At 42.3% G+C, this 14,721-nt stretch overlaps 1 protein-coding gene across 4 annotated transcripts in view; it reads right to left on the bottom strand.

The window, feature by feature from the left end:
- Nucleotides 1-14,721, bottom strand: part of cacna2d2a (calcium channel, voltage-dependent, alpha 2/delta subunit 2a) — a 235,593-nt gene that overhangs the window by 13,768 nt on the left and 207,104 nt on the right. For 3 of the 4 annotated variants that reach the window (XM_064298221.1, XM_064298220.1, XM_064298224.1), the window contains 11 exons: nt 14,189-14,278; nt 13,086-13,151; nt 11,690-11,764; nt 10,253-10,327; nt 8,642-8,713; nt 7,954-8,025; nt 7,153-7,214; nt 6,845-6,921; nt 5,637-5,657; nt 2,533-2,593; nt 510-607 (listed from right to left, as the gene is read on the bottom strand). In XM_064298221.1, coding sequence (XP_064154291.1) covers nt 510-607; nt 2,533-2,593; nt 5,637-5,657; nt 6,845-6,921; nt 7,153-7,214; nt 7,954-8,025; nt 8,642-8,713; nt 10,253-10,327; nt 11,690-11,764; nt 13,086-13,151; nt 14,189-14,278 — 769 coding nt within the window. The remainder of the gene's footprint in view (nt 1-509; nt 608-2,532; nt 2,594-5,636; nt 5,658-6,844; nt 6,922-7,152; nt 7,215-7,953; nt 8,026-8,641; nt 8,714-10,252; nt 10,328-11,689; nt 11,765-13,085; nt 13,152-14,188; nt 14,279-14,721) is intronic. The other variant, XM_064298223.1, reaches the window with a different exon arrangement.

Here is a 14,721-nt window from a genome sequence, read left to right as displayed (position 1 = left end):
TGTTATTTGTTACAGACAGTCAACAGAATGGGATAAAATTGTTACCCAAAGCTAAGTGTCACATTTCTCATGGGGCATTGTTGATGTGCCTGAACAAGGACAAGGCTATCAGGAATAGCTTCAGTAAATAATATGCAAATGCAGCTTGCAAACAAAATAAAGAGAATAACTGGATTTTGTATAATGTCAGAAAATTGGACTAGTAGCCAGAAGGGAGAAAGCCTGACTCCCAAGAGGGGAGCAGTTCAATGGAACAAAATTGTACTATTGAGTGAGGTACTTGAATTTCTTCAATTAAATGTCTTTCTGTAAACATACATATGAGAAAATGTAAGATAGACAAATCACCCCCCCCCCCCACCCCATAAAAGTATCTGCCAAGCAGAGGAAGAATAATGACAGCTCATTTCTCTAATACATAATTCCTGAATTAAATTCATGACGTGAGTACAATTAACACGTGTCTTTCAACATGCTTCTTTAGTAGAAAGAGATATAGAGATACTCACACTGCTTGGAATCAGGTGTGATTTTCTCCATGAGAGCGATGAAGTTGAGCAGAAACTCTGTGTTGTTGTTGGAGAGCTCTAGCTCCTTGCAGTATTCCCTGGGGAGCATTTTCATTGTTGTTTTATTTCAGGAGATAAAGAAATTAAAATGAGAGCCATGTACAACAGCTCAGTTTCAACCCACTGATCCATCTCACACAGGAATCAAGATGTCAGCCTCAACACAGGGAGGCATGCATACTTTATACTCACAGTCACTGACACAAGACCATAAGCATGCAGCTACATATACACACACACACAACACACACATACATACGCACACACACACACACACACACACCCATTCACATTTCACATGCGCCCAGTGGAGCAGGTGGTGCATGGACACATGGTCAGTCCAACAAAGCGAGACATTGTGAGGCAGCAGCAGTCATGTCTTCATCTTCACATGAATTTCCTTGCCAAACAGAAAGTTCCCCTTTACTAAGCGATTGAGAAGCAACCACCAGAGGCTCACTTTGTCAGTGTTTTCATAGAAACAGTGCTCTTTTCTTAGAGTGGAAGTGGGGGCATTGGGGCAGGAGAGTTAATAAGGAGATACATGCATACCACACACACACACACACACACCTCTACACCCACCCTCTGACATACAATAAGCACATATGCACACACAAACAGGATCACTCACTCAAACTCAAATTCACACACACACACATGCACACACACACACACACACACTACACACACACACACACGCACACACACACACACACACACTGACATACAGTAACATGTATTCTACACACATGCATAAACATGCTCACTCACACGCACACACACACACACACACACACTGTGATATATAGTAAGCATGTATTCTACACACATGCACACACAAACATGCTCACTCACTCACTCACTCACACACACACACACACACACACTGTGATATATAGTAAGCATGTATTCTACACACATGCACACACAAACATGCTCACTCACTCACTCACACACACACACCCACACACACACACACACTGTGGTATATAGTAAGCATGTATTCTACACACATGCACACACAAACATGCTCACTCACTCACACGCACACACACACACACACACACACACACTGTGATATATAGTAAGCATGTATTCTACACACATGCACACACAAACATGCTCATCACTCACTCACACGCACCACACCACACACACACCACACTGTGATATATAGTAAGCATGTATTCTACACACATGCACACACAAACATGCTCACTCACTCACTCACACGCACACACCCACACACACACACTGTGATATATAGTAAGCATGTATTCTACACACATGCACACACATAGTATCATGCAGAGTGCTCCAAAGGAGCCCCGTCAGTCTCTGCCATGCTGAGGCCCATGCGGTATCTCTAGGTAGTTTGAGTTGGGAGCTGGAAGGGGTGGGTGTTTGGGTAGGGAATAGGAATCAAGGGGTGTCATTTGAGTTGTAAGAGAGGGGGCAACTAATTCAAGCATATTTACTATATCTACTCTTGTTTCAAAAGTATTTATTTTTATTTTGTATTTTTTTATTTTGCAAATTCAGTCTAAGTTTTGTGAATCATGGACATAAGTACTGTCACACTCCTCTGGGTACACTCGCATATCACAAAAACATAAAACAGGTCATGAAAACCAACAGCAACGACAACGAGTGGGAATTTTTAAAAATGACGAGAGAATAAAATGGAAAACAGACAGACTCACCCAGAACAAAATGTCTGACGGTATGTAGTGTGGCTGAAATTGACTGACGGATTGGCTGGTGGATTGGATTGGGGGTGGCAGGGGAGTAAGGGAGGGCGTGGAGGGTGTGGAGAACAGCAAGGGGAAGGTGGCAAGGGGACTGAACTTATGGAATGGGATGGGTTGTGGGTTGGCAACACAATGTGTAATAAAGACAAAGAAAACAAACCAATAAAGATGCACAAATGGGAAGAAAGCAAGCATTCACACACAGCTACCTGGGAGCAATGAATACATGTCCCTCGGAATCAAAACTGACTGGCAGCAGAGATTCAAAATCTGCAATAGAAAGGGAGCATTATCTGGGAAGTGCCACAAGCTGGGCTGAAGAGGCAGAAAATAGGGACCTACTTGGGTAATGTCTGCTTTTCGTTAGATTAGACTGGACGCAGAGGTGAGGTTACCAGGTCAACATTGAGGATTCATGGAGGGTAGACTGTTCGTTAGCCAATATGTTGCCTCTCAAATTAGCCACATTTCACCACAACATCATCAGTGATCAATAGATTTTTCTTTTCGTGCAGTTTTATCCCGGTTGATAACTTAAAACAAAACAAAACAAAACCTGATTCAATTTATTATTATTATTTTACTTGTTAATTCTTTGTTTGTTTTGATAGCTGCAGCACTGTGAGATGAAGGAGAACTGGCTTCTCTCACTGCTCAGAGCAGGAAACGAGTTCTCCTACACTTTCCCAACAGAGTGCATTTATTAGTCAGGCATCAACATGGCCAACTATTGCAGGGGAGGTGGGTGGCGCAGGGGTCCTGATGGAGACTGTCACCCCACAGACTTGCAGACGGGAAACCCATCCGAAAATCTCAGAGCCGCAGAATTATGGGAGGTGCAAGGCATTGTGAAGGGCATAGTCGGGGCAACTTTTATGCTAGCTAAATAAGTTCATAACACCTGCACATCCCTACCTAAAGATATATATCATTTCAAATATGTTTACGTTCAGTTGTACAAAGCTACACGGTGTTAAAAAAGTTGTCAACCGTTTAATTCGACAGAGATTTAGCAACAAACCTTTTCTAATAAGCTTAAAAAGGTATTTTTGATTAAAATTGATTAACAAAGTGGAGAGGGTATCATTTGAGCTAATTGAGTTAAAACTGTGCCCAGGTAGTGTTCCGCCCACAATGCACTGCACTTCCAGGTTGGTCAGGAAGTTGGAGGGCGCTGCTCTGCCAGCCTGAGGGGTGACAGCCAGACTGGGAGAGGGCTGGGGACAAGCCGATGAAGACAGGGGGCACAGGAGGAAGGCATACGACCGGATTCACGCGCCACGAGGCGCGCCTTCACCAAATAGCACCACTGAACCTACTGCAGACCGTAACAGAAGCAGTTATAGCTGTGTGAAAATACAGTACTGTGTGTCTTTACTGTTTTGTAAACTCATGTTTTTCTTCTCATTCTCTGTCTCTGTACTTCTGTCTGTCTTCTGCATCTTATAACTTTCTTGCCCTCTATGAAATCATTGTGTCACATTCATCACTCTATCTGAACATATTTTTCTGTGTATTTTCTGTATATCCTGATTATAGAGGGTGAATGTGTATGTGTGTGTCTGCATTTCTATCAAAACAATATTTTAAAGTCAGAAACAAGATTAAAGAGTATGGAATCACAAGGCAGTGGTACAACCTGAATCGTCATCATTGGTTCAGTTCTGTAAAATTAGAGCTCTTCACTTCTCATCACTCTGTAACCAGTTATGAAGTTGGGTTTGCATCAGAGGTACTGAACATAAGGCCTAGACCCAGGAGTTGTACCCAAAAAGGGAGTCTCATATCCCCTATGATACTAATTTATATAAACTGCATATATAAACAAACATAATAGCCCCTGTGAACATGTGTGTAGAATCTTCTTTTGCCCATTATATGCATAATTGTACTAGAATAGTTCTAGATTTACAGCAGTGCGGCTTTGTTCAGTAGCTAGGGTCTAGACAAATGGCACGGTGGAGTAGAGATTTGGTTTTAGACTAATAGTAGAATAATATTTAGGGTTGGACTACTGGTTTGGTCCTAAATTAAGAGCAGTTTGAAGTAGCGGTTAGGGGCTAGATTAATAGCAATGTAGGGCAGTGGTTAGGATCTGGACTAATGGCAGTGTGCGGAATTGGATGTGGTGCCCCAATGCACTGTGTAAACAGATCCCTGAACTATGTAAACAGATCCCTGAGTGTGTGTATGATGTACACCAGTATTGTGCAGAAAATGTTCCTGGATAAGGTGCTCACTAAAAAAGGTCAATATCGATTTGTGTATTCATAACACAAACCAGAGACTCAGAGAAGTTGCTGAACGTTGAAAAGCCTCATTGTAACCTCTGATGTTAATATTTGACATACGTAAGCATTGCTAAATATAGGCTTTATCATCAGGATCCAGCATGACACTGCAGGCCACATATTGTGGACAAAATCAAGAAAAATCAACAATCATTTAAACAAGATGTATAAAAATATACTAAAAGCAGAAGTACTGTCAAGTGAGTTGAGTTTATAGTTAAATTCTAGAACGGGCATGAGTGAGAGAGGAAATCTGGCTAGACAGTTGTGTAAGGCACAGTTAGCAGCAAATAGATGTAGCTTGACAGTGGGGCTGTGAGACTGCTCTCAGAGAGACACTGCTGCCTGTGTGGGTTTGCTCCTGTGTAAGGGTGCCATACTGAGGCAACTGTACTTTTCTGCATTAAACATTTCCATAGAGGAGAGAGATACAACAGAAAGACAGAGAGATAGTGAGAGAGAGAGAGGGAGAGAGGGGGGGTGGGAGAGACAAACAGACGTCAGCAGAACAGAGTGTCCAGAGAAAGAGAAGGAAAAGGGGCGACAGAAGGAAGGAAGAAAGGAAAGAAGCATAGAGGAGAGCACTCCAGAGAACAAAAGCTCCAAACTTGGTAATATTGAAAATATAAAAGTTGCTTCTTGTTTTGGGAAAAAAAAATAAAAAATGAGAACAAATCGTCCAGAGAAAGCGTGAGTTAACCTCAGTGGCGGTGAAACCCCACGGGGTTCGAGAGGAGAGACTGGAAAAGCCTTTGTGAGAGAAACAGGACATGTGGCCTTGAGCGGGTGGGTGGGTGGAGAGTGAGGAATAGGAGGGTGGGGGTAGGTCTGGTTGGGAGGGTCTCGTAGGCAAGACGGGCAGGAACAAAGGCAAGCAGGCTGGGAACGGTGAGGGAGAGAGGGACGCAGGGAGGGAGGGAAGGAGAGGGAGGTGACTGAGGATAGGAGAGGATTACAGGGTAGCGGAACAGGGAGTGGGAGAGAAGGTGTGGGGTAAGTGGACCAATATTGAGTATACTTGCCCTTGGAATAGTAGTATTGCACTGTGTGGATCCGTCAGAGAAGAGTGAGCAAGAAAAGAAACAGGGGATCGGGTGGGAAGGAGGGGATCACAGACAATATTTTATTCAATTACTATTTGAATAAAAATATTGTGTTCTAAAAAGAAATCAAATCAATTCAGTCATACAGAAATGGAAAGAGAAACGACACAAACAGAAAATATATGCAGCTTCTTGCAAAGAAGAAGGACAATAAATGGAAGGAAACCATCCGTAGAGAAAAAAAAATGAGTGTCAGAAAAAAGAAAGAATAATTAAAGACAACAACACCAAAAACTGTAAAAAACTGTAAAGGAACCATCGTAAAGTAAAACTGACCGAATGAAATGACAGTGTTTCAGTTGCAACACAGCTGCACTAAGTCAGAGAATGAGGAAAATAGGAAGAGGCAGAGAGGAAGAAAAGAGAAAAAGGTAGAAGACAACCCCCTTTTCAGGCCCAAAAAGCACATTTTAAAAAATAAATGTTCATGCAAAAAAAAAAAAAAATAGCTCTGGGCCATAAAGGGGATCCAGGGGTTGGCTGGGGTTGAGGGGAAAGAGGTATTCTTTTCATTGAATGATTCCAAAGCTGATAACCACACAACAAGACGAGCAATCTAAACTCAAAAGTTTACAAATCAACATTTTAACGAAAATAACGAAGAACGAGGAATAGAAAAATCACAAACGGAAAAGTAAAGAGTGAAAAGCATGCACGTTTTCACAGTTTTGAAGACACAATCTCAACACAGCTGCTTCAGAATCATTGCATGGTGGAGAAGAGGCGAGAGCATTTGGCAGAAAAATAATAGCACATTGTCACCATTATTTTCTCACAAGATGTTCAACTCTGTCACACGTTTACACCAGCTTTCACCTTTCTTTCATTACGTTTTTTCTTCGACAGAAGCGAAGAAAAAGGTCACCATAGTACAGCACAGCATGAAAACAGGGGGAGCGGTGTCAGGGGGACATTTTCTTGAAACTGAGACCCTGAGCGTTTTTTTCCGTCATTCTCTCAGGGGGACGTGACCCGGGCGATCTCACTGGCAGTCTCAAAGTACCGACGGGGGGGTGTATTAGGGGCGAGGGAGAGAAAAAGGGGTCAGAGGCCGCTGAGGAGTTTGGGAGTTGGGTAGTTGGGGGGGGGGGGGTTAGGCGCTGTGTCCGCTGACTACTGGTACTTACACTGAACCTGAAGGATCTGGTCACTCAGGTTGGCTCGGATGTGGTATTCACTGTAGTTAGGAAGTACCAAACCCAGACTGCAGGGGGCAGCAGTGGTGCAGATGCAGGAGGCAAAGGAACAGAGGATTAAGCAAGTTCAGGCAATCCCAGAGTGGTCAAAGGCCATCGATTCCAAAATCATCTTCAAAATCACTGACATACAACATGGCAACAATGAGAAGAAATAGCATATACTTACCTATAGTGTGTGCTACAGTGACACACAGCACAGTGGCTGGATGCATGCTATGCCCACCTTCCTCACTCACCTATAGTCTGTGCCATTAACAGGTGCCCAGTAGTAAGTTCGAACAGCCTCATCAATGTACCTCTGCAAATAGGTAGTGAAGGAAGGCAGCACAGATTCATCATAAGATCCAAACTGGAAATATCTTATTGAATATTCCTATAATACTCTAGTTTGAAGATTATGCTACAGTAGCATAGCACAAGAATCTAAATGAATGCAAATCCAAAACGCTTCAGAATGAAACAGCTCATACTTCTTCTGTGTATAGTGAACCTTACAGGTGTGGATTGAGAAACTTCACCCTGCTTATTTTTGGCAAAAGTTTTCAGGGACGTTGGAGGATTGCTTTTTGACATTTTCTTGGTGTGAACTATATACAAAAATTTAAGAAATGAATGGGCTTTTCCCATAATCATATTCATTTAAACTAAGAAAATACATAATCATAGCATATAAAAAATCAACCACCCCTGTTCTGCTCCTGATTGTTCATACATTGTTCTGGCCCCAGGAATGGAATGCTAAGGAGTTGGTCTTGTAACCTAAAGGTCACAGGTTCGATTCCCAGGTAGGACACTACCATTGTACTCTTGCGCATGGTACTTAACCTGCATTGCTCAAGTATATATCCAGCTGTTTAACTGGATACGATGTAAGTCGCTCTGGATAAGTGCTGCTAAATGCCTGTAATGCAATGTAATGTAATGGAATGGACTAAGCTCAAAATGCAAGAAGTTGGGAATGAACCAGTTGTCTTGTGCTAAGCTGCTTCAGCCAGTAGGTGATGCTAACGTGATGGGCTCTCTCACTGAAGACTTGCCTCATCAACGGACTTAATGAGCGTTCTAATTGTCTTTTTCCCCGATTTTCCATTGATCATCTGCCGTCGGATCTGCGGAAAGAGAACAGAACACAAAAATGTTAGATTTAGCAAGGGAAATTAGTATTTATGAACATGGGTAAAACAATGCAGATTTACATAAGTATATTTATGCACTATTTATACAAGTGTAGCCCAAGTCACCCATATATATAACATAATAACATTTTACTGATAAAATTCAGCACTTGGATTGTCATTTGGTAATGTCTAAAATAATAATACATGATAACAGGTCTCAGTATGCAAGTGAAAACCTGGATATATTTTACGTGGGTGTGTGTGTGTGCTCTTTGTGTGAACTGTTGACAGAAAAAAATGCTTCCATTTTCCTGCAGTGGCTTTGGATGGCATGTTAACGCAATATTTTTACGAGGGAAATTGAATGGCAAACACACTGTAATGTGATAACCAGAGGAGGCTGGGGAGAAATTAGGTTTTTCCTAAGTTATGAAAATGACATGACATAATTTTGAAGAGAAATTAAGTGGAAAAATTAAGTGGCTAGTCCCATAGCAAAATTAGGGCCTCATTGACCAGAGAGAAATTATGATGCTACAATGACAGGAAAATGTGAGAGCCTCATTGGCTGGGCAGAGACTCTGTCAAAGACATAGAATGACTCTACCTCCTCCTTGTGTTCATCTTCCAGTTCAGCATCCAGGAAGTCCAAAGTGACAGGCTCTCTGAAATTAATGATCTGAGAAAGGAGAGAGAGAAGGAGCGAAAGAGAAATCAAGAGAGAAAAAGGAGATTAAGATGAATATAGGGAACATCATTGGACAGATTGAGATTAATGGAGGTAGTTTGATTCAACAGAGACCAGAGAGACACAACGGGAGATGGGTGTAGAATAAGATGTACAAGTATCCATTTAAAACAACTTCTAAAAAGACACCAGCACATTGCTGACTGTTATTGGTCGGTCAAAGGTCTTCCTCTAAGTTCAGCTGCATTATGAAATGCTGAGGCTATACTTGATCAAACTTGATTTATCTGGTCTTCTCTTTGGCCATGTAGAGCAAACAAAATCTTGCACCGCTTGTAGTTCTCTCTTATCGGAAGGGGTGGGCTGAATCTCAACTATGAATCTGACCATTGCTTTGTGAGCAAAGGCCACAGTTTACAATATAATAAACCAATTCACCTGAAACATTACTTTCATATATAAAAAAAAGACCCACATTGGTCTGATGGCACAGTTATTGCCGTCAATCTATTATCTGTCCTTTGCTAAGTGTCTAAAACCATACTTAACATTTTTTTCCTATCATCATTAAATCAATTCTATTATAATAACAATGACAAAAACACATTAGTATCACCATGATAAATATCAGTGGAAATATATAACCACAGTAAATATCAAAGGAACTGTGTTCATACTATAAATATAAAGCAAGCAGAATTACCACAGTAAGCAAATTAAACAGCATGTCATGAAGCTTTAATTCCAGTCTGTGATTTAACATCAAGTCTGAAATGCGTAACAACCCCCCTCCCCCCCTCCCCACCACTCCCCCCACCCCCGACCTCTCCCTGTCCTCCAGCCTCATTTTTTTTCTCAATTCGCTTTAAGTGCTCTGGTGATAAATGGCTGAAATTAGTTGTAGCACCCTGTCTGCACAGTGTAAAGCATTTCCTCTGTTTGACATAATCAATCTTTACAGTCCTTTCATCAGTGAATTCACTTCATAAAGTGGGACTCGGTATATAACTCCCCCTCCCCCACCCCCACCACTGCAGCTCTACCCCTCGCTCACTTGGTAACCACTGGCTATTCAGATCACACACAGCGAGACAGAGATGTGCTGCAGTTCTGGTTTATCTGGTGCTGAAGTGTGCTTGGGTTGTTCCCTGACTAAATTTCACCCAGAAACACCTTTGGTTCAGTGCAGAATCCATTCTTTAATTCCATAACCTGGTTATCGTTTTCAGTTTGTCTTGGTTTGAAATGGTGAGGCAAACCAAACTCCTTTCCTCTGCGTCACATTTGAGGGGAAGGTCTGAGGAACCATTGATTATCAGACTGACATTTCTGGGCTGCGGTGACATCCCATGAGAACAGGTCACGTGCATTGGCCCGAGTGTGTCATGCAATGAACGCAGCCAGTTCATTTCTTTTGCAGTCCATGGTGTTATTTAGCGTTAGCAGACAAGTATCTAGCATCTGTCCTGTAGCGCCTCTGCCTCATTATCCAATCAGGTGGCTCCACCCCTGCTGTGCTGCTGTTCTCACCTTGGGCTGCAGGTTTGGGTGAAGGAGAACATAGCCGTTTGGGTCGATGGCGAAGGTGTATCCATTTGCTCCAAGCTGTATGGGCAGTTCACAGGAGAAGGGAATGAGTTTCAGTTTATTTCTGTGGGGTTCACCCTATTTCTTTCTCTTTCAATTTTACCTCTGCGTCTCCACCTCTGTCTTTCTCCAGCTTTCTTCATCGCTAACCTCACTAGCCCTGAGCACAAGGAAGCAGAGTTTCCCTTTAATCTCAGACGTCCCCTTATGTATGCCCCCACTTTCAGTCCACCACACAGCCCCAGAACTCCACAAGCCAGACATGCACATTATGTGAACAAGTCAGATCTTTTGGAGAGTAATCTATTTTGGCTGCTCCCTGGCAGATGAGAGGGATAAATTCAGTAACTGGGATTAACAAATTAGCAGGTGGATTTTTGTAAATATTATCATTCTCCAGATTCTTGAAACAAAAGCCAGGTTTAGAGTCAGGTTGATTTCCATGGCAATCATCAAGTATTCTAAACCTGCTCTCTTCAATCCCCTTCAATCAGTTCAATCCCATTCAAATGAGACAGGTCTAATCGTACAGCAAAGAGCTCATCTGCATTAAATTTGCATGTTATGCATAATATACATGGAAGTATATTCTAAATGGAATTTTCATTATACCACCTTATTACTTCAAGAAAAACGTCATCCTTCTACTAATATGATTCCCATGCACTGCTTACACCAACTAGCACAACCAACATAATTAATAACAGAGAAGACTATTAATATAAGACATTAATACAAAGAGGACGATTCTGTTTGTTCATCTCTTCTCCGGTGCTCTGCATACTCTCTCACTCCCTTCCTCTCCTCCGCCTGTCCCAACACAGCGACAGACTGCTATGAAACACACTCATCTCTCCCTCTTGTCTCCCTCTCAGTCAGAGCCCGTGGCTGTCAGGGAGATTTCTCAGGCTTTGTCTGCTGTGGTAGCATTTCTGACAGAAACGCTCAAAAAGGAGATGCCTCTTCTGAGAGCCATAACGCTGTTCACACAAACTCATATATCACCTGCAGTGCAGCACGGGCTTTACAGTTTATTAGTGCCATGTTAGTTGTCACAGGCAATGTGCCATCTTGGTGTTGTGGAGATATATGTATCTGATGTGCTTCCTAACAACATACACTTGAGGGATTGGGCTCAGTATTTCTAGCTCTTGCTACAGGATGTGGCTCTCAAGAAAATTTAGTCTGACGGCTGGCTGTGTACAATTTTACACTAAATCTGCAGTTTAGCTTAAGAAATGTTTAAATTATACAGGCATATTTAAGTGAATCACGTGTATATGCAATTTGTGCGTGTGGGTGTGTGTGTGTGTGCATGTGTTTGCGTGTGCGTGTGTGTGTGTGTGTGTGTGCACGTCTGTTCGAATTCAGAATACCCACTTTGTATCTTGGTGTAAGCCTCTTGATTTCACTGAGAGCAATGTCCACTCCCATCACTCCAAGAATGAGCTGATTCTGTGAGAACAGAGAGACTGATCTGAGACCAGTAACTTTTCTTAGCAGTGTATATTAGTATGCACGAAAGAGATAAGACATGCTGACCTGAGAACAACACTTTTTTTTATCTGTGTGTATTACTAGTGCGTGTGAGACGGATCAGACGGAGTGATATGAGAATCTAAGAACAGGAGAATTTAAGAATACTGTACTGTATCGACCTGAGAACAGTACTTTTCTTACCTGCGTGTTTGTGCATGTGATAGAGACAGAGTGGGAGAGAAAGAGTACAAAAATGTATTAATTTCTCATATTTAATATAGATCTGCCTCCCTCTGGAACCATTTGCAGGCTGTAAGTGTTCCCAATCTGAAGTCTATTTCTATTTACATGGAATTTGACCTTTTCCGTGCAATACCTGCAATCGGGGAGAGAGTCACCACCCAGCCTTGCAGGAACCTCATTGGCTGGACCAGCTGAGCTGACAGAGTGACATTTCCTAGTGTAGGCCACAGTCACAGGTGTCACACTCACGTCATGATGGCAGTGTAGTATAATGGGTAAGTACTGTAGCTAGTCTGCCGATTTACCCTTGAGCAAGGTACTTAACCTGCATTGCTTCAGTATATATCCTGCTGTATAAATGGATTCAGTGTAAATGCTATGTAAAAACTTGTGTTGGAGCGTCTGCTAAATGCATGCAATGTAATGTAATGTGTGTGTGTGTGTGTGTGTGTGGGTGTGTGTGTAGTGAGTCGGGATGTGGGTAACTAATGTAATTCAGGACCACTACATGCACAGCTGCAACTGTGCGCTCCATCCTCCATGGCCTCAAAGTTAACACTTAAAGCTAATCATCTTTTGCTGGTCCAAAACAGCAGCATATTCACAGATAACATTAATTTGTGTAAACAATTATTTGTGCCTGGTAACCAATGGATTTTTTTTTATTTCTTACTGCAGCTGAGAGTACAGTATTGGGTTTTATGCATAGGCATTAATGCTCTGAAAGTGCTTAAACGATGAATAAATCACTTAAAGAAAAGTTTTTCAAGCAACAACTTGAAAAACAACAAGAGCAGCATGAAGAAACTTCATTGAATCTTTGCTGAACATATATGAACGCTAGGGGGCAGCATATCCCTAAAAAAAAAACGTAAAAGTAAATCGAAAAGTCCAACACACAAGACTTCGTCACAGCAAGATGTCACTGAGTGAAGGGTGAGAACGACCATGATTTTCACCTTGCCCAGGTCTTGAAAAATCTGCCCGAAATACAGCCAGGCCTTTAGTGTGTTAAATGTTCATGATGGGGTTGGGTGGTAGGTCTATTTCTCACCTGAGAACTCCCGTCTGCAGTGAGGTTGAAAACAGGCATTGTTCCAGTTATCACCAGTCCTAGGCCCTGGGAGGACCAGAGGGGAACAGAAGAAATCAAAGCCCAGGTCTAATCAACCAAGTGGCATCTCAGTCCACTGAAAGTTTGCTGAAGAATTATAACCGACATTCACGTATGTGGTGTATGTGCTATATCCACAGACACAAAGATCCAGGGATTCTCTGTGCAAGTGTACTGTGCAGAGGACCAAGCCTACATGCGAGCTGTTACGATCATGACATGTTCTATCTTCTGATCTCATTATGTATTTCACATATGTGCCTGGATTAATATGTGTATATGGAGGTTCCACTTCATAACATCACCCTTGATATTCGAAAAAGCTACAGTAACAATTCTTCTTCTTCCTATTATTATCACTCTGCAATTAAAACTACAGAGCATGTATCCCCATACAAAGCTTTTCAATAATGTGCAGTGTACACAGCCACTCATTTTACCTGGGTAGAATATGTTCAGAGGGCAACGCTATATTGGGCTGTTTCAGTTCTGTGCGTGCACCCTGCATTGGCATGCTTAATCTTATCTTAGTCCTCAAATCCAGTAATTCAATGTATGCTTCTTAGCGTGGAAGTGACTGGCTCGTGCATTACAACTTTCACATTCATGCACTCTGCTGAGCCACAATGAGGTTTTATGGCTTGAAAAGGGCCATGCAAATCAGTGTGACTTGTGTCAGACATGCAATTTCCATTTTCGGCGGCAGCCTGTACGGCGCGCCAGCTACACACACTAATCCATGCAAATGGGCCCTTTATCAGCGCCATCTTCAGACGGCTCAGACGCGCACTTTATTGGTGCGTTTCAAAGTGATGCTCGCCATTATGCCAACTGAGACAAATAAGGGCCAGGGTGCTCACAAAGGCTTGGACTGCTTAACACTTTGAGCTTTCAACACCTGAATGCAAAGGCAATTTTTTCTTATGTTGACTAGGGCGCTGCCACAGCATGGTGCAATTGCAAATATCCAAAATTAAAATATGTTGCAGAGGTTTTATTCTGGAGGGGGTGGGGGTGGGAGGAGGGAGGGGGAGTTGTCTCACCAAGGCATCCTGGTATACGTTGGTCCATTGCACCTGCTTGGCTCGATTCCCTGCCAGCACCATTGGACGTCCTAGCACATCCAAGTACTCCTGCAACATGGAGGACACATAGCTTAAGTCATCCCAGCCAATGAGACTTGGCAGTTTTTGATACAGGTGCTACACAGGTGGATTTAATACATGTAACAAAAGAATCATGTAAACGGAAATGATATTGTACATTCAACAGAATTATAAAGGTACTTTAAATGCATTTGATATTTGTTACTGGAAAGAAGATCCTTCTACACCTTTAGTCTGTGCAACTTCGACTGCATTTAGTATGGGCTGGGCTATACGGCCTAAGGCTATCAAAATAACAATCTCAAAAAACAAGCCAAAGCCACAAGTACTGTGAAAGAAAGAGACTTGAATTGAGAGAGGAGGCAGGCGCCACTCCATTCCACAGCACTCAGAGGTAGAACTCAATGCTTAGCTTTCTCTGCTTAAATCGATCCGTACAAATAGAAATCGCAGATGTGCATGGTGTTTGC

This window comes from Anguilla rostrata, chromosome 11 (assembly GCF_018555375.3).
Source record: "Anguilla rostrata isolate EN2019 chromosome 11, ASM1855537v3, whole genome shotgun sequence".
Lineage (NCBI taxonomy): Eukaryota > Metazoa > Chordata > Actinopteri > Anguilliformes > Anguillidae > Anguilla > Anguilla rostrata.
This window is presented reverse-complemented; position numbering and strand designations above follow the sequence as displayed.